We start from the raw sequence: 19,812 nt of genomic DNA on the forward strand, positions 1-19,812 counted from the left end.
CATCTATTACAGTATTTATTCCTCTTTGTTAACACAAAACACAGTTTTTACTAATTGACAGTGCAGGAGCCAATGTTAACTTCAGGTTTTAATAAGGCATTAGTAAACGTTGAACTATGATTAATAAATGCTGTACTAGTGTTGTTCATTCTTGGATCATGTTTGTAAATTAACTAATGAAACCTTAATGTAAAGTGTGACTAATTTCTTAATTAATAACGTTCTTTAAACGTCAGTATTGTGTTATCTGAAAATCTGAAGTCTAAAAAAGGTCAATTTTTTTTTTTAATTTGCCTAAATTCCGAAGTCATTTGCAAAACTCAACAAACAGTTTTACTAAAACATATATATATATATGCCAGATGTATATAAAGCTGAAGCCAGAATTATTAGCCCCCCTGTGAATTTTTATTTTCTTTTTCCAAATATTTCTCAAATGATGTTTAACAGAGCAAGGAATTTTTTCACAGCATGTCTGATAATATTTTTTCTTATGGAGAAAATCTTATTTGTTTTATTTCAGCTAGAATAAAAACAGTTTTAAATTTTTTGAAAAACATTTTAAGGTCAATATTATTAGCTTCATTAAGCTATTTTTTATTTCGATAGTCTACAGAACAAACCACTGTTATACAATAATTTGCCTAATTACCCTAACCCGCCTAGTTAACCTAATTAGCCTAGTTACACCCCATTCACACGGGGCTTCAACGTAAGCTTGACTGAAAGCGTGTCTGAAGTTGGGGCTGAAGCGATCGTCATAGCAGCGTCAGCCAATGAAATTCAGTCAACAATAGGCCACTGACTAGCAGGTGTATTTGCATACAGCGATCTGATTGGCTGACGCTTCCCTCGGCGCTTGAAAAGTTGAGCTAGTCCCAACTTCTGCAGCAAGCAACACCTCTGAAGCGGTGCCGACGGATCCACAATGCAGTTTGGCAACGCCTGACGTCACCCATTCAAAGTTAATGGGAAGCGTTGACGCTGACGCCACGTGTGAATGGAGCGTTAAGCCTTTAAATGCCACTTTAGGCTGTATTGAAGTGTCTTGAAAAATATCTAGTCAAATATTATTTACTGTCAGCATGGTAAAGATAAAATAAATCAGTTATTCGAAAAGAGTTATTAAAACTATTATGTTCAGAAATGTTAAAGAAATCTCTTCGTTTAACAGAAATTGGGGGAAAAATAAACAGTGGGGCTAATAATCTAGGAGGGCTAATAATTCTGACTTCAACTGTGTATGTAAGAAGAGAAACAAAAGCAAAGCATGAGCAGGACATTTGGGGGAAGAAAAGATGTCCATCTCATGAAAGAGAGCATAAAGAGACTAATATAGAGAGTTTTGAAGAAAGTAGAGACGGGGGAAGGGTTGCCTAGTGAGAGGAACAGCATGAAGGAGGCATCTCTTCTGTGAGACCCCCCTCCCAAAAAACACCAGCAGTCCTGGAGAGAGAACTGCCTCCCCCACTTCACTTCAGAGAACCGTCAGCCTCTCTTCTCTTCTGCCCTCGCTCTCTCCTTCTCCTCTCCTCTCCTCGCCCACACATCCGATTTAGCAGCAATACTTTAACTCTCTCTCTGCTGGAGGAACACGTGCACTGACATTTCCACGTGCACTGGACAAAAAAAAAACACCTATTTCTCACACGCTGCTTCCATCCACATAATATTGTAATCGAACATACAAAATGGCCAAGATGCATGTAAACTGTTCAAAATGTTTGTAAAAATATCTGAGGTTTGAAATATAGTTCATTCATTCATTTTCCTTCAGCTTAGTCCCTTATAAGCAGGGGTCGCCACAGTGGAATGAACCGCTGACTATTCCAGCATATGTTTTAAGCAGCGGATGCCCTTCCACCCATACACTCTTACATTAACACACCCAGTTTTACCCAATTCACCTATAGCATGTATCTTTGGACTGTGGGGGAAACCAGAGCACCCGGAGGACCAACAACCTTCTTGATGTGAGGCGACAGTTTAATAAAAAAATAAATAAACAAACATAAAAAAATCTCTTGACTTTGCTACAACAGATAATGCAAATATCAACTGATTCAGACCCTGTTTTAACTCAACTCAACTCAATTTATTTCTAGAGCACTTTCAACAATCCACAAGCGGTACCAAAGTGCTGTACATAAAACAGATAAAACACATGCAAACATACACAGGACCAAGATCCATAAACTCACAACACATGATTAAAAGATAAAGAAAATAATTGTTTTCAGTGACCTCTGAAAACACTCATAAGTTGGAGCTGTTCTTAAGGAGAGTGGAAAATCGTTCCAAAGTCTTGCAGCTGCTGCAGAAAAAGCTCTGTCACCCTGACAAAGTTTATATCTGTACCCATTTCACTGGAATTATTAGCATGCCTTTTCTGTGATTTGATTACAAGTGGTGAGCTGAGATTTTACTGTTTATATCTAGTATTACTGTTCATATCTACCTGGTATTAAAAAAAATATATAAAAGCCTTTAGCCCTATTTGGATAGCACTTGTTTTCTAAACGACGTTTGAGTTTTAAGTTCTTTTCAGTGGGCATCTGTCATTTCATGTATCAGACGGGACTGACATTTCTGTGTTTATTACGGAGGTAGGAGTGTCTGTTTTTTTACATGTGGCCATTGCACAAGACCACATGTTCAGGATGCGTGGATTGCATATGGTCACATAAAGTAAAACATCCCAACTTTTTAGGGCTCTATTTTAACGATCTAGGTGAAAACCCTAAAGAGCAGGGCGCAAAAGCATTAAGGGTGTGTCAGAATCCACTTTCGCTATTTTAAGGACAGAAAAATCCGCTTTGTGCAGGGTTGTGCTTATTCTCAATGTGTTATGGGTGTGTTTTGATAATAAACCAATCAGAGTTTCATTTCTCATTCCCTTTAGGAGTTAGTTGGTCCGCGCCATAGCGCATTTGCTATTTACATGGCAGACATTGTAAGTGGAAAAACAACACTTCACGAGCCAGAAAACAGTTAAACAGAGCATCTGCAGCACCAGAATGAGAGAATCAATCATTCTTTACTTTCACTTTCACTCTGATTGTGTTGTAGGCACAGACATCCATTAGCCTACATAATTAATTTCATTTGGTAAGCGCAAAGATCTGTTTCAAAACTATTTTTAAATTCAGTTCTAATGTCCACCAAACGAATAAATGAACAATAATAATGAAGTGTGCTCAAAAAAAACAAATACACATGCTGTCCCCCATATAATCTAAAACCTGTAAGGTGAGCAAACCTAAGCTTGTTTTTAATAAGACAAATATACATATGGATTTAATAAGTAATACAACTAATAATAATAATAACATTAAACATAAGCAAATTGTCATGAATAAACTGAAAAAGCCTCCGAGGTGAAGAAGGCATGGAGGCAGTGGTTTTATATTTATGTAGAAAATAATCTTGTTTGTAATATATTATTCCTTCAATTCTTTTTTTATTTGTTAAGATATTTGTGTATTGATGTACATCCTGTGTGTATTAAGTGTGCATCAAGTGTGTATTAAGGTAGGCGCACAACTAAAGCGCTCTGCGCTGGACTTTGGACCTGCTCTCAGCTGGTCTATTGCTCAGTCTATTTTAGTTCCTCAAAATAACAATGCGCCAACAATGCGCCTTAACACGCCTCTTATATAGACTGAAACACCCATTAATCCACAAAGTGGCACAAATAGATTTGCTATTTAAACAACCTGGTGGAAAATGGAAAATTGGTGTTGTGCTGGTCTAAAAACAGCAACACATCATAGAAACACGTCTTGCACCTTATTGCACCGGGTGTGTGATAGGACCCTTGGTGTTTAAACATTTTATAAAACAATATTCATTCATTCAATCATTTTCTTGACGGCTTTGTCCCTTTATTAATCTAGAGTCGCCACAGCGGAATAAACCGCCAACTTATCCAGCAAGTTTTTACGCAGCAGATGCCCTTCCAGCTGCAACACCCATCTCTGGGAAACATCCACACACACACACACTCACTCTCATACACTACAGACAATTTAGCCTACCCAATTCACCTGTACCGCATGTCTTTGGACTGTGGGGGAAACCGAAGCACCCGGAGGAAACTCACGCGAACGCAGGGAGAACATGCAAACTCCACACAGAAACACCAACTGAGCCGAGGCTCGAACCAGCGACCCAGCGACCTTCTTGCTGTGAGCCAACAGCACTATAAATTATAGTGGTTTTATAGAACTTCTTTCAATAAACCCACTGGAATAACAGGTGTCACTTTATTTTGACGGTCTCTTTAACACATTTTGTTGAGTTTAAGTTACATTGCATCTACATGCCAACTAATTCTCATTAGATGACTGTTAGGTTGGGGTTAGGATTAGTGTGTTGACATGTATTTGCAAAGTTTCTTGTACTCAGGTAAATGTTGAAGGAGCAGCATCAACAGATATTAAGCAGACAGTCTACTAATACTCAACTGAGAATTGATTGGCATGTAGTTGCAATACAACTTTTAGTGAACAAAATGTGCAATAGGACCATCAAAATAATGTCTTACAGAATAATGTTTTATAATCATAACTTTAATTTTGAAGTACATTATTAGTGGAGAATCGCGATGCCGGCTCAGCTTTGTGATGTCTATCAGCCATCGGGGATGGATGATGGCATCATTTATCCCAATCCAACCCTAATGTGGACATATATCTGCAAAACTTTTATTCTGATGGGCAGGGCAACTTGTTGAGCAATGATGCTGGGCAATTTTGCAGAGCGATGTTGCTTGGCTATTTTTCTATTAAGAATGGGCAACAGTATTGTATCTGTACCCATTGCCCTAATTAGTTACTCTGTGTCTCACCCAGTTGCATACTTATGGCATAATTTCCCAAAGTTAGTCAGCAATTTAGAAAGCATTAAGAAAACAACACGGTTGTTGCTGTATGGACACGTTTTTCCTTGCCAAAATCTAAATGATGTCCAGAACTGCTTTGAAATGATATGTGCTGGCTGTATAGCAAAACTGACTTGCCCGACACAACACGTATACCTCCCAAAGTCTCTAATTCGTTTATGTACATCTAGACAGAATCTATACTGCATTATCCCGGTATACAGTTGCAATTTATTTCATTTCACCAGGAAAGGGAATTGGAAGAAGCATTTGCTCAATGGGGGAAACCTGATACGGGGCTCACACAGGGTCCGCTGGCCCTTCTCCAGCTAGCGATCAATTGCTGAAGGAGGATGGAAGCTGCGTTATTTGAGGCTAATGATGCAAATGGACATAAAATAATGGATATAATGAGGTGCACATCCAGTCTGGCATCAGCTCCATTGACAAAGGAATTACTCATTCAATTCACTCATTGACACAGGAAATGGATTAACGTCATTTTATAATAGCAAGGTGAGTTCAGTGGGAGGAAGCAGGAAGAGATTTTCAGCCGCTGAATAGCAGGAATCAACCTTTTGACCAAAAAACCTATCATAATTCCAATAAAAAAAAGCCTATATGCATTAGGGCTGCACAATATATCGTTTCAGCATCGATATCACAATGTGATCATTTGCAATCACAGGATATGAAATGTTGAGTCTGTTATAATCAATGCGGGCTCATTCTGATTACGTACCCCTATATATGTTTCTGGAGAGAGCATATTAATACAATTTTTGCTGTTTTTGTTTTTGGGAATCCACCAAAGGCCGATGTTTACACATTTTCAGATCCCAAATATCTCTCGCAAGTGCCATTCGCACCTGTTGTTCTCACATAAATCGACCAGAGGTCGCTGTCGACTGACTGACTGATCAACCGACCGATCCCCCCACCCACTTCCCAAAACCCAACCGCAATGTTTTAAAAAGCAATCCAGAAAAAGAAAAGCCCCCTGACATTTACCACATTTTCATATTTTACCATATTCTAACCCTGTTATTTACTTGTTTATTTTATTTTTTGGCTTTTGTTTTTTTGTCTCATCCGCTTTCTGGAACCGTTCTTCACTGGACTTGAACTCTGTTGTCACAGTCAACTCTGCTCTGCATCATAAGTCTGCCGACATACATGTCGAGCTACCGGACAAACTGGTAGTAGCGAAAAGCCGTCCATATGGAGGTAATCAATCCAGAGAACGATTAAACACTATTTTAATTTTAATTGTAATTTTTTTTCTTTATTCATTCATTGATTTATTTTCTTTCCAGCTTAGTCCCTTTATTATTTAGGGGTTGCCACAGCGGAATAAACCACTAAATTATCCAGTTTTACGCAGCGGATGCCCTTCCAGCCGCAACCCATCACTAGGAAACACCCATACACTCCTGCATTCACACACATCCACTACGGCCAATTCAGTTTATTCAATTCATCTTTAGCTCATGTCTTTGGACTGTGGAGGAAACCAGAGCACCTGGAGGAAACACACGCCAACACAGGGAGTACATTACAGATGGGTAGCGAAATTCTGTACTTTATCGGTATCATTGCTAAAATATCAAATACCAAAGTATCGATAAGCTCTGACATTAACGGTTCTACTGTAGGTACAAGAGAATTATTGCTGAATAAACATTACGTACATTAGCATAATTTAACTGACCAAACTTTTCTAATTTGCGAAACTTGATATTCATCTGCACACACAGTTGGCAATCTCATAGGAAATCCTCGTGTGTCCACCCAATAGTACAACGGCGAGCGAGTCAAGTTCAGACGCCTTGACAGTTCTCTGAGACTCGCACTAGCACACACACTTAACTCGACACTGACTCACGCAGACACTGCTCTGAGCTTGCGTTTAATAAATAAATAGAGAGGCGGAGAGAACCAAACGGTCAACAGGTTGTACTTCCCAAGTAGACACCGACAATGCTCGTTGCAACAAACGCAACAACTTGTTTTCTTGTACAAGCGGAAACGCAAGCAATCTGGCTAAGCATCTTCAAAAGTGCATTAACTGCAGAAAGACAAATGAAAAGTTTCTACTGCCTAGCTACCAACGGTACATTACACACATCCTTATGCTAGCAGTCAATCACATAAGGTCGATCTAAATTAGTATAATATTAGAAGTTAAATAAACACACACATTTGGTTAGATTTAAAACAGCATTTTTATGCAGTAGCCTAAATACATCTTAAACATTTACATGCTTTTGCTTCACTGTATTTACAAATAAAGCCAATGACTAGCCTGATAATAAACTATGCTTATTAGGAAATAAAAAATATATATATATTTTTAAATTGCAAAAAAAGTACTGATAAAAGAACTGTTAAAGTACCGAACCGATAAGTGGTATTGATGAAAGTAGTAATATCATTAAAACCTTAACAATACCCATCCCTAGAGAACATGCAAACTCCACACAGAAATGCCAACTGACCCAGCCGGCGCTCAAATCAGCGACCTTCTTGCTGTGAGGCGATTGTGCTACCCACTGCGCCACTGTGATGCCTTTTTCTTTGTTTACAAGATTTTCATTCAGATGTACACATCTACAGAATCATCCCAGTTAATCTAAATTGGTAAATTCCCTAAAAAATAGAGATGTTCAAATCTCCGTTAGTCATTTCACAATATACAGCGGGGAAAATAAGTATTGAACACGTCACCATTTTTCTCAGAAAACATATTTCGAAAGGTGCCGTTGACTTAAAATTTTCACCAGATGTTTATGGCTAACGAATAAATTCATATATGCAAAGAAAACAAATCTAATTAGTTTACAAAATAAGTTATGTGCAATAAAATGAAGGGAAGAACGTATTGAACACATGAAGAAAGGGAGGCGTACAAAGGCAGTGAAAGCACAGACAGCAGCTGAAATCTCTCAGTAGTTCTTCAGCAACACTCTGCCGTTATTGTCAATGAATACCCCCATAGAAAAATTTCTCTGGCCCAGATCTGGCCCACAATATCAGCATTTACTTGGCCCACATGTCGCAGTGAATTACGGTACATGACTGGAACAAATCTGGCTTCCACACAAGTGGCAAACATGGATCATATTTGGGCCAAGTCTCAGCCAAGTTACCTTTAACTGGGCCAGATTTGTTGGTGTGTCACGACTGCAATGTTTTTTATAAACCCATGAAGCATTTCGCTTTATGGCTGTGCTTTGTCTTGAAGGGACCTGATTGATAGAATTTTTTCTTTGCTTAAGAATAATTTAAATGTATTTTAAAAGTGGGTCAAGATAGGCCAAACTTAGGTGGCTTACATATACATTTAAACATCTGGGCCAAATACTACACTTGATATCTGGCCCAAGTCTTGAGTGCCACCTCAGCCAAACCTGGGCCATGTTTGGCCCACATGCTGCATGCCAGTGTTGAACGAATGCCTGCTGTGCCAGCTTTATGCCAAATCCAGGCCAGAATTCTTTGCTACCTGGCTATCAGCTGCTTCAGTCCAACATCTACATTAGCAGGATGATGAAGATGAAACCAGGGTGGACATTTCAGCAAGACAATGATCCAAAACACAGCCAAGCAAACTCTCAAATGCTTTCAGAGAAAGAAAATCAAGCTGTAGAATGGCCCAGCCAATCACCTGCCTTCAATCCAATAGAAAATACAGAATAAAGATCAGATTTAATAGACGAGACCCACAGAACAATATCTTTTTACTTATTTTCCCCGCTATATATCGCAGACTAGGAAAATATCCCAATGTTAGATTTTTCCAATATGGTGCAGCCCTAATATGCATGTTAGAGATGAAACCAGATACTGCAGTCCATCCTAGCGAGGGGTTAACATATCAGTCGCTCTGCAAGGCACACCCCCGTTCTCCATCTCTCTGTCCGTTTCCCTCCATCCGCTCTTTTTTATCTCTCCCTCAGCGGGTAGCAGGAAAGGTGATATCTGTGACGCCGACAACAGAAACATTTCTCCATGTGGTGTTTATGCAAATGGAAGTGGCGTAGGTGGAGAGCCAACAACATTGCCCTGATGATGACTAATACTTTTTGTCTCATGATACATATTGCTGCTTCTCATGCAGGCGTTTCACTGGACTTGTAAAGTGTTCTTTAAAAGGCTTTCTGAAATTTGCAAAAACACTTTTGTGCGCCATGAAAGCGAGGGCTCGTAATCACACGGCTTTGATCTCCGAGATGCTAGCCTGGATAATTATATAAATGACCTATAATAAACGAGGAACTTGAGAAATAATTGATGAGCTACTTTCCACAATTAAACGTGCATCATATTTGTGGGTCTCACTGTCCATTATTTAGGACACACAATGGAGCTTCTACAGTCTCCTACATACTCTCACTTCCCACCTTCTCCCATTTCACACACACACCTGAACCGCACCTGTTAGGTGTCCACGGACCTCAAACATCACCATGACACATCGACATTTTGTAACTAAAGAGCGATAACTGTATGTTGGTGGTTCTTTCCACTGTGGGGACCCCTGACATTATATGACGTTAATATTAGGTTAGATTTAGGTCATGACGTCAGGTGACCAAAATTCAATGTCTAGCCAGCATCTGAGAACGACGTTATTTTGATGTCAAATTACGTTGATATTTGGTTGATTTTAGGTTGTGTTGGAAAGTGACCAAAATCCGATGTCTGATAGATGTCATAGTGGTAACGTCCACACAACGTCAAGGTGTAACATTATTAGACGTTGATATTTGGTTGATTTTAGGTTGTGTTGGAAAGTGACCAAAATCCGATGTCTGATAGATGTCATAGTGGTAACGTCCACACAACGTCAAGGTGTAACATTATTAGATGTTGATATTTGGTTGATTTTAGGTTGTGTTGGAAAGTGACCAAAATCCGATGTCTGATAGACGTCATAGTGGTAACGTCCACACAACGTCAAGGTGTAACATTATTAGATGTTGATATTTGGTTGATTTTAGGTTGTGTTGGAAAGTGACCAAAATCCGATGTCTGATAGACGTCATAGTGGTAACGTCCACACAACGTCAAGGTGTAACATTATTAGACATTGATATTTGGTTGATTTTAGGTTGGAAATTGAACATTGACGTCGGCCTGACGTTGGGTTCTGACCTCAACACGATTTTCGATTCCAAACATATTCAAACGTCCCCACAACGTTGGGGTACATTTGTGTACAACGTCAAAATGGCATCATGTTGACGTCCTGTGCCTGCAGGGAAGGAACTAAGCCAAAAAGAATATGAATGAACGAACTGTACATCATCACTCTGCTTATTATGAACATGCACTCTGCCACATTAACTGATTGTGCTCTTTGAAGCAGGATGGATTCTGATTGGCTGTTTAGTAATTTCATCTCATTTTCGTTTGCTTATCCGAGGCTGGGTCACGGGTGCAGCAGTTTTAGGAGAGAACCCCAGACTCTCCTCTCCCCAGACACTTTCTCCAGCTCTTCCGGGAGGATCCAGCGTGTTCTGGGTATTCCCCAAGGCCTCCTCCAGGAACACCTCCCTAGGTAGGCGTCCAGGAAGCATCCGAAACAGATGCCCAAGCCACCTCAGCTGACTTCACTCGATGTGGAGAAGCAACGGATCTACTCTGAGCTCTTCTCGGGTGTCAGAGCTCCTCGCCCTACCTATAAGGGTGCGCACTGCCACCCTGCGAAGGAAACTCATTTTGGTCGCTTGCATCCGAGTTCTTTCGGTCATGACCCAGAGCTCAAGACCATAGATGAAAGTAGGAACGTAGATTGACGGGTAAATCGAGAGCTTTGCCTTTCAGCTCAGCTCCTTCTTTTTTGTAATTTTTTCTGTGTCCGATTATTTGTAGAACTTTATTATTATTATTAATATAGTTGTCAACCTTTGATATGAACTAGGGCTGCATGATATTGGAAAAAACGTACATTGCAATATTTAGATTTTCTGCAATTGATATTGCGATATTTCACAAGATAGCTTCATTATTGGTATTAGATATTTGAATCAGCATTAAACAATGAACAAATTACAGGCAGAGATAAATAGAGCAAATATACATATGAAGGAGTCTTACCAGGATACAGGTGCGTAAATAAAATAATCAAGCATTCATTCATTTATTTTCTTTTCGGCTTAGTCCCTTTTATTAATCAGGGGTCACTACAGCGGAATGAACCGCCAGCTTATGCAGCATATGTTTTATGCAGCGGATGCCCTTCCAGCCGCAACCCATCACTGGGAAACATCCATAAACTCTCATTCCCACACATATACTATGGCCAAATTAGCTTACCCAATTCACCTAAAGCACATGTCTTTGGACTGTGGAAGAAACCGGAGCACCCGGAGGAAACCCATGCCAACATAGGAAGAACATGCAAACTCCACACAGAAACGCCAACTGGCCCAGCTGGGACTCGCACCAGCAACCTTCTTGCTGTAATGAGGCAGCGCAAACCACTGAGCCATCATGCCACCTATATATAAAAATAATTATGTTGATGGTTTATGGTATATTTCCCCCAAAAAGAAAGGACTTCAGGACTGCAACCAGTAAATGATTTTGGGAAAAGAAAGATCTACATGTTTCCTGATAGTTCACTGGTTTTCTGCAGATTTAAAAGAAAATCAGCTGTCTGCTGGATTTCTGTGCATTTTATTTTTGTGATCAGGCTCAGGAAATAATCATATGCTTTAGTTATGTAGGCCTACTCAGTAGTTATCAAGCTTACAAATAAAAACATATTTTGTTATTTGCCAAACAAATATATAAAAAGAGCCTACACTCAAAAAAAAAAGAGTGTTGTTTGTTCAAACTAGGGCTGCATGATATTGAAAAAATCTAGCATTGTGATATTGTTTTATTTTGTGATATACAGTTGAACTCAGAATTATTAAACCCCTGAATTATTTGCCTCCCTGTTTATTTATTTCCCTAATTTCTGTTTAACGAAGAGCAGATTTTTTACAGCACATATCTAAACATAACAGTTTTAATAACACATAGCTTAAAGTGATATTAAAAGGCTTAACTAAATTAATTAGGTTACCTAGACTGGTTAGGGTTAATAGACAAGTTATTGTATAATGATGGTTTGTTCTGTAGACTATCGGAAAATATATAACTTAAAGGTGCTAATAATTTTGTCCCTAAAATGGTGTTTAAAAAATGTAAAACTGCTTTTATTCTAACCGAAATAAAACAAATCAGACTTTCTCCAGAAGAAATAATAATATCAGACATACTGTGAAAACTTCCTTCACTTCACAAACATCATTTGGGAAATATTTAAAAAAATAAATAAATACAAAGGAGGCTAATAATTCTGACTTCAACTGTATATGGCGATATTATTACAATTTCACCAAATAACTTAACATCTCTATTTGGAAAGAATGTATAATGTTAGATTGGGATGATTCTGCAGTGGGCTTGCATCTAATAGACAATCTATCAAAGTTTTGGGATCCCCCAACACATTTTCGTTGTGGTCTGTGCTATTTGTAGTGCATTTCTGTATTTGCATGTGTTGTGAGTATTTTCATGCATAATAATCTAAATACAATTAAGAAAAGGATAAAACTGAAAGAAAGTTTTTTATCATTTCCCGAGTCTGACAGTATTCCAGTACAGAAACTGAATGATAAAAATAATTCAATAAAATTAATCAAAATTAGGTCACAAATGGCACAATTTCTTAAACCTGAATGTTTTTAAATTCATTGTACAATCATCAAAAACACGTGCAAATGATCAATTATGATACAAACTCAACATTGCGTATATCCTGCGGTGTGACTATTGCCAATGATCACATTGCGATGTTGATGCTGAAATGATACATTGGGCAGCTCTAGTTCAAACTACTTGAAAAATTTACCTGAAACAACATGATTCTTTCCCCAATGATGGGTTGCAGCTGGAAGCGCATCCGCTGCATAAAAACATATGCTGGATAAGTTTGCGGTTCATTCCGCAGTGGCGACCCCAGATAAATAAACGGACTAAGCTAAAAGGACAACCCAAGCTCATTCTGAAAATGTAGTCCTGTGGACGTTTCTGGAGAGCGCGAAACACATCCCGGCCTCCGGGAGGTACCTATTTGTGCAGTTTGTGTTTTCGCGAATCCACAAGACGCCTCTTTGTGCGCTTTTTCACAAATAAAACTTCTCTTGCGAGTGCTGTTCGCACCTGCGCTGTTCTCGTGTGAACCCATCAGAGGCCGCTGTCAACTGACCGTCTGTCTGACTGACTGAACGGCCGAGTGGGAGACCGGCTAATCGACCGACCCACCCTCCTCCTTCCCTAAACCCAACCAATTTTATCGATTGACCCACCCGCCCGCTTACTTCCCAAAACCCAATCGACAATTTACAAAAGCCGCCCAGAAAAAGAAAAGCCCTCGTCTGATTTTTACCATGTTTTCTAATTTTACCACATTCTCACCTTGTTGTTCACTTGTTTGTGTTATTTTTTGGATTCGGTTTTTGTCTTGCTTGATTTCTGAAACTTCCCTGGACTCTAATACGAGCTAAGTGGACAAACTGGTTGCGACGGGAAAGCCCTCCACACAGAGATATGCAGTCAGCCGATAAGCGCGAAATGGAACAGCGTTATACCGCACAGTAGTGTTCGCTTAGAAAAATGAAATGCAGCCATGTGTACCTCCGGCTACATAATTCGCGGTCTCCAGAAATGCTCACAGGACTACGTTTCAGAATGAGCCTGTGTTGCAACCGAAAATGAATGAATGAAAGAATTAATGAATGAACAGGATTCTTGAGTTTATTTTGAGGACAACTGAATTGTGTTTAATCCACCTAAATTTCTAAAAAATATATTTATATATTTCTAATAATAATAGTAAGTTAACTTATTTCCTTCAAGTTGTCTCAACAAAAATCAATAGTGTGATACCCTGCATTTTTCACAGTGTACAAACTTATTTTTAGCAATATCAAACTTTTCTTTTGGTTAGTTTTGACAAAATGAAACATTAAAAATACAGTAAAACATAAATAGCTAGTTATGATCAATTCCACAATGCCGATTTAACTGATTCACCTTGTACATCTGCCATTTCATATATGTATAAATAATATTTCATATTATCCAAAGATCCCTTTTAATATAGCACAAATCCTGACATTTAACTAGGAATAATTTAGTCTAATTTCTCCTCAGCAACTTCATCAAAATGGTACAGCTTACCCCGCACTAACACTCACAACCCACATGATTTCCATAGGACGCCACTGGTATACGGTGTTCTGTATTTTCCAATGGCGCAATCAACATGCATTGTGTGTGCAGTGGCCTAAAATAGCAGTGCACTCCAACTCAACCTTGACACACGTTGAAGAAGAAGAGAAAAAAAGGTGTGTGCTGTGATTCTGAAATGTAAACACAGCCGCGTCCTGTACAGGTCATGCAACCCGAGCAGGTGCCACCAGCGGGGGTTCCACCTCGACGCGCACATCAAAGTTAAAAGATAAATAAATAAATCAAATAACAAGGAACATGTTGGGTATTATTTTTCCCACGTCCCCACTGACCTGTTGCCCGCGGGAGGCTGCGGTGCCATCCTCGGCGGCGCGCTCCGGTGCTTCCCCGTGGTGATCTGGAGGTCCATTCACGTCCAGCACCGCGTCCACCATCTCCAGCTGTCGACCCCTGAGGAGATCCAGCTCCATTATCCCGGCCAGAGTCGCTTTTAGTCGCTCTCCAATACGCACACGCTCGCTCCCCGACCATAGCGAATTCACGCAACCGCGGCGTCCGGCCATTGTGCGCGCTGAATCGGTATGCGGTCGCCGGTGAACAGGAGGGTTCACTGCTGCTCGCCTTCAGCCAGAGCACCGCCGACTGTCAATGCAGCATGAGTGCAGCTTAAAATTCACAGTCCGTATCAATGCCACAATGTTTCAGAAAAATGCAGCACGGGCGCAACTCAACTTTAAGGCACATGCAACAAAGGCATGCTTTTGAAGATGTTATTATTTCGCACTCCTGAATAATTCTTCTAACCATTTCTTTGAGAGGCTGGAAACATCACGTCTGCTATCATTCGGTTCATGGTGATGAGGAGGAGGATGGTGAAGAAGATGATGATGTGGATTGAATAATATGCGACAGACTCGCGCTCAGCTCTGCCTGTGAAGAAAAGAGTAGGAATGGGGCGGAGCTAGAGCGAGAAAGCTCGCTGCTGATTGGTCGGGGAAGTTTTCGAACAGAATTGACTAGTTTTTTTTTTTTAAATGAGGAATGTGAATCCGATAGTTATTGAAGTGGAGCTCACGGGTTTCTATAAGGTTACAGAACCGCAGATATGATGAGATGGACAACCATCCTAAAATATGAAAGGTATATCTGTATAGCTACTTGTTTAAAAAATAACAATTTACTTGAATTAATATTATACTAGATTTAATTCATGCAAAAAAAAAATTTAATTTGATGTCTAAGTTATTATTTGGAAATCTTTAAGTAATTTATTAAGTGACGTTACTGCAACTCATACTTATACGGTTTTACCTAGTAGCCTAATTTATTCACTTACAGTATGTTGTTCATAAATTGTATTTATTCAATCTAACTTGTATGTTTTTTGCTTAATCAAATATTAATTTATTTTAATTTGTACAATTTACTTCAATCATAGGCCTGTTAATATGTTAATTCATTCATTCATTTTCCTTCGGCTAAGTCCCTATTTATCCGGGGTCCCTATTTATCAGGGGTCGCCACAGCGGAATGAACCACCAACTATTCCAGCACATGTTTTACACAGCGGATGCCCTTCCAGCTGCAACCCAGTACTGGTAAACATCTGTACACTCTCACATTCACATATGTTTTTACCTAGTAATTTATTTACTTATTTTATTCATAAATTGTATTTATTCAATCTAACTTGTATGTTTTTTACTTAATCAAATATTCATTTATTTTATTTGTACAATTTTTTTGGATCATAGGGCTATTAATAGCCTATGTTGTATTATTATATCTTGAATTGTATACATATCCACTGCACATATACATTTGTAATTATGTTCATATCTATCTGCATACATCTGATTAATAGCAACCTATAATATATAAAACTCTGTTCAAAGCTAATAGGAACACAACCTGTATAAAATGTTCATAGTACATCCATCTGTAAATATCACCATTGTTTTTCTATAACTGCACTTTATAGCTTATACCTGTATCCTGCACTTGCTGCTATTGCACTCCTGGTTAGACCTCAACTGTATTCCGTTGCCTTGTACATGTGAAATGACAATGAAGTTGAATCTAACCTAATCTAATATATTAATTAATTTAGAATTAGAATATTTGTATACATTTTTTTTACGTGTTGAATGGGCATCCGCTGTGTAAAAAACGTGCTGGATAAGTTGGCGGTTCATTCTGCGGTGGTGACCCCGGATTAATAAAGGGACTAAGGCAAAAAGAAAATTAATAAATTAATGTATTATATTAAAACATTACTTATTAAATATTTATGCGTTTTTCCAAACATGCCTTTCCACAGACACTAGCACTCCCTTGCTGCCCCCAGGATTCCACGAACCCCATTCTAGAAGGCTGTTGTCTGATTATAACCACACGTAAACAAGTCAAAACTATGTGTGTTATTCACCTCAGACATCTGAATCATTTGAATACACTAAATAGATTAATTTGCTATAGTGAGTGTAAAGTATTGCGGATGCGTGGAAGTGTGCCTTTACAACATGCTACGTTTATTTACCTACTTACGAACTCCTCCTAGAAGGTGTGTTTATCATTTTAACATCAATATATGAAGAAACACGCGATGACCTGAATTGTTAAATGGAGTAATGACGTGTGTTTTGTGTACTTTTCCCAATGATCAAATATCCGCTTGGTTTCAAATAGCATGTTCCTGTGTCGGCTGCTATGCGACGAGAATGTCCATTGTTGAAACACGACCAAGACTGGTTCTAGCCAGCAGGTGACAGTATCTCCCAGCCTAACCTGCGTCATTTATTTACATACTGTGGTCACAAACAAAATTTCTAAATCAATATTTTGTTCTAATTGGTTTAAGAACAATATTTGCTTAGTGTCTCAACTTTTGAATAATAATGGTTATTTACTTTCTTATTCTGAGTTCTTAAGTAAATACTGTGTTCTTATAACTCCACGAGAGTTTATCACAGTCATGGATGCAATTCAAAGTGGAGTCACTGCTCTTTTAAAAAAACTCCCTTGATTCTGTACTCCTCTTTACTTCACTGATTAATGTCTGTGAAATTGGAATAATTTGTTTCACGCTTAACCCTTCTCTCAGGAATAGAAAGACTCAGCATCGTTTTCAGAATGAAATAACCTCCATTCATTCATTTTCTTTTCAGCTTAGTCCCTTTTTTAATCTGGGGTCGCCACAGCGGAATGAACCGTAAACTTATCCAGCATATGTTTTACGTAGCGGATGCCCTTCCAGCTGCAACCCAGCGCTGGGATGGATCCATCCATACACATCCATTCACATACAATATGGACAATTTAGGCTTACCCAATTCCCCTATAGCGCATGTCTTTTACTGAAAAAAAAATTATTGAAAAATGATTCCTTGAATTTACGTCATTTTTTTAAAGTTAAGTGGTTGTAAACAATTTGTTTATGCTGAATTTTAACAAATAAATTAAGTTGAATAGTACTAAATTTAATTTGTTTGTTTGAATTCTACACAAATAAATTGTTTGCAACATATTTCCTGAACTGCTTTTCGATTAGTCAGAATTCACGTGCCGGAAAATGTCAATGGAACCCCCGCAAGTAAACAAACCGGCTCCAATAATATCCAGCTGCAGGCCCGCAGAACCCAATAATATCCAGCTGCAGGCCCGCAGAACCCAATAATATCCAGCTGCAGGCCCGCAGAACCACACACGTTTTAGGCACACACAATCTAGGACACACAATCTAGGCAAACCATATATGGTTACGACGGATGTTAAAGTTATAACGTCTTTTTGGACATCGTCATCGATATATTTTGATATATATGATTAATAAATATTGTACACAATAAACAATAGTGTTTACTTTACTTTATTTCACAAATATTGCGATTGAGACAGCCGAATGGGGAGCATTGTTTCAGATCGCCATTCAATATAATAGAGTGAACAGTTTTTAATCAGTCATTATAGCTGATCAGTCATTATTATCTGACAATAATATGGCAGATACTCGTTTGCTGGCCTTGCTGAATGATCTCATTTGGACAGGTTTAATTTATATAATGGATTAATTTATGATGAAGGAAATAATAGCAAGTTAATATAGGCAATAATACATTATGTAATAAAAATCGTTTTACATGTAACAAATGTATAACACTATATTAATATTTTACTCAAGCAATTTAATAGTGTTTATAAACTAATATATTAGCTTAATTTTCTAATAACCTTTTAATTAAGGATTTCCCACATTAAAACTGTAGTAATTTAATACTACAGTAATAGGAAACAAATAGGAACAAATTAACTATTAATAAAAAAATCATAAGTGTGTGTGTGTGTGTGTGTGTGTGTGTGTATGTATATATATATATATATATATATATATATATATATATATACATACATACACACACACACACACACACACACACACACACACACACACACACACACACACACACACACACACATACATATATATACATTTATATACATATACATACATATATATATATATATATATATATATATATATATATATATATATATATATATATATATATATATATATATATATAACAGCTTTAACAGTGACAGTTTAGTAAAAGATAGTAGTTTATATATAAACTTATAATTATAATCAGTTCAGATAATCAGTTTATAACTATATATATTGTTTAAATGGTTAACTATAGTAGGCTAATTTATTTTAAAGTGACATATTATTGTTTCCTTTTTATACCAAGAATGATAATATTAAGAGCTTGAATTAGTTTATTACACTTGATCCAACAATTAGACAGTCTATTATGTTTTCTTTATGCATATGGACACATGAATAAAGTCATAAGTTTCTTTAACCAATTATTATTATTTACATAATTTGAGTTCAAAAACTGCAGAGATGTTAAAATGATCGTTACGATATAATAATAATAATGACTGAAATGGGAAACCGTATTTGTGAAATACAATAGATGGCGATAATGCTAAACAGTAAGTTACCATATATGGTTTGCCTAGATTGTGTGTCCTAGATTGTGTGTGCCTCAAACGTGTGTGGTTCTGTGGGCCTGCAGCTGGATATATCTCACCGGCAGACACACAATGTCGCTTTTGACTACAGAGGGACGACTGCGCTGACTGATTGTATCCCTGCTCATAGTATACTATAGTTTGCATACGTATGTAGTTTAAAAAAGTATGTAGTTTGCATACATTACTTTAGACAAACTATACATTTCGAGAATGAAGCGCGGCTGCAGCTGGAAAACAATGTTTTAATGCATCGCACGTCACTTCAGGAGGAGGCGTGAATTCATTTAGCTAAACTGCGACATGGTCATCTTGCGGAAATATTACCAATGATCCATCAAGTAATGTTTCTCTCTCTCTCTCTCTCTCTCTCTCTCTCTCTCTCTCTCTCTCTCGGTTAAGAGATGTCAAAGAGTTTAGAATCACCAAGAGGCAACACTCAATAGAACGTTCCATTGCAACAGTAGCGTCCAGCAACAGCCCCGGATTCCGCCATTTTGGAGTGAAAGCAGTCGGCTGTCCATTGAATCATTGCTGTTGCGATGGCAAGCAGCTGCTTTGTTTTTCATTTATTTATTTAAAAAGCGCATTAAAGCTAAGAGACAACCTGAAAGACGACAATACAACACTTACTCTCA

At 38.1% G+C, this 19,812-nt stretch overlaps 1 protein-coding gene across 1 annotated transcript in view; it reads right to left on the reverse strand.

Moving 5' to 3' along the window:
* The window catches only part of si:ch211-168f7.5, a 29,614-nt gene extending 14,546 nt beyond the window's left edge, over window positions 1-15,068 (reverse strand). The window contains exon 1 of the mRNA XM_087282009.1: window positions 14,467-15,068. Coding sequence (XP_087138135.1) covers window positions 14,467-14,697 — 231 coding nt within the window. The 5' untranslated portion in view covers window positions 14,698-15,068. The remainder of the gene's footprint in view (window positions 1-14,466) is intronic.
* Window positions 15,069-19,812: the final 4,744 nt, after the last annotated feature.

The sequence above is a fragment of the Danio rerio genome, chromosome 14, assembly GCF_052040795.2.
Source record: "Danio rerio strain M-AB ecotype USA chromosome 14, GRCz13ab, whole genome shotgun sequence".
NCBI lineage: Eukaryota > Metazoa > Chordata > Actinopteri > Cypriniformes > Danionidae > Danio > Danio rerio.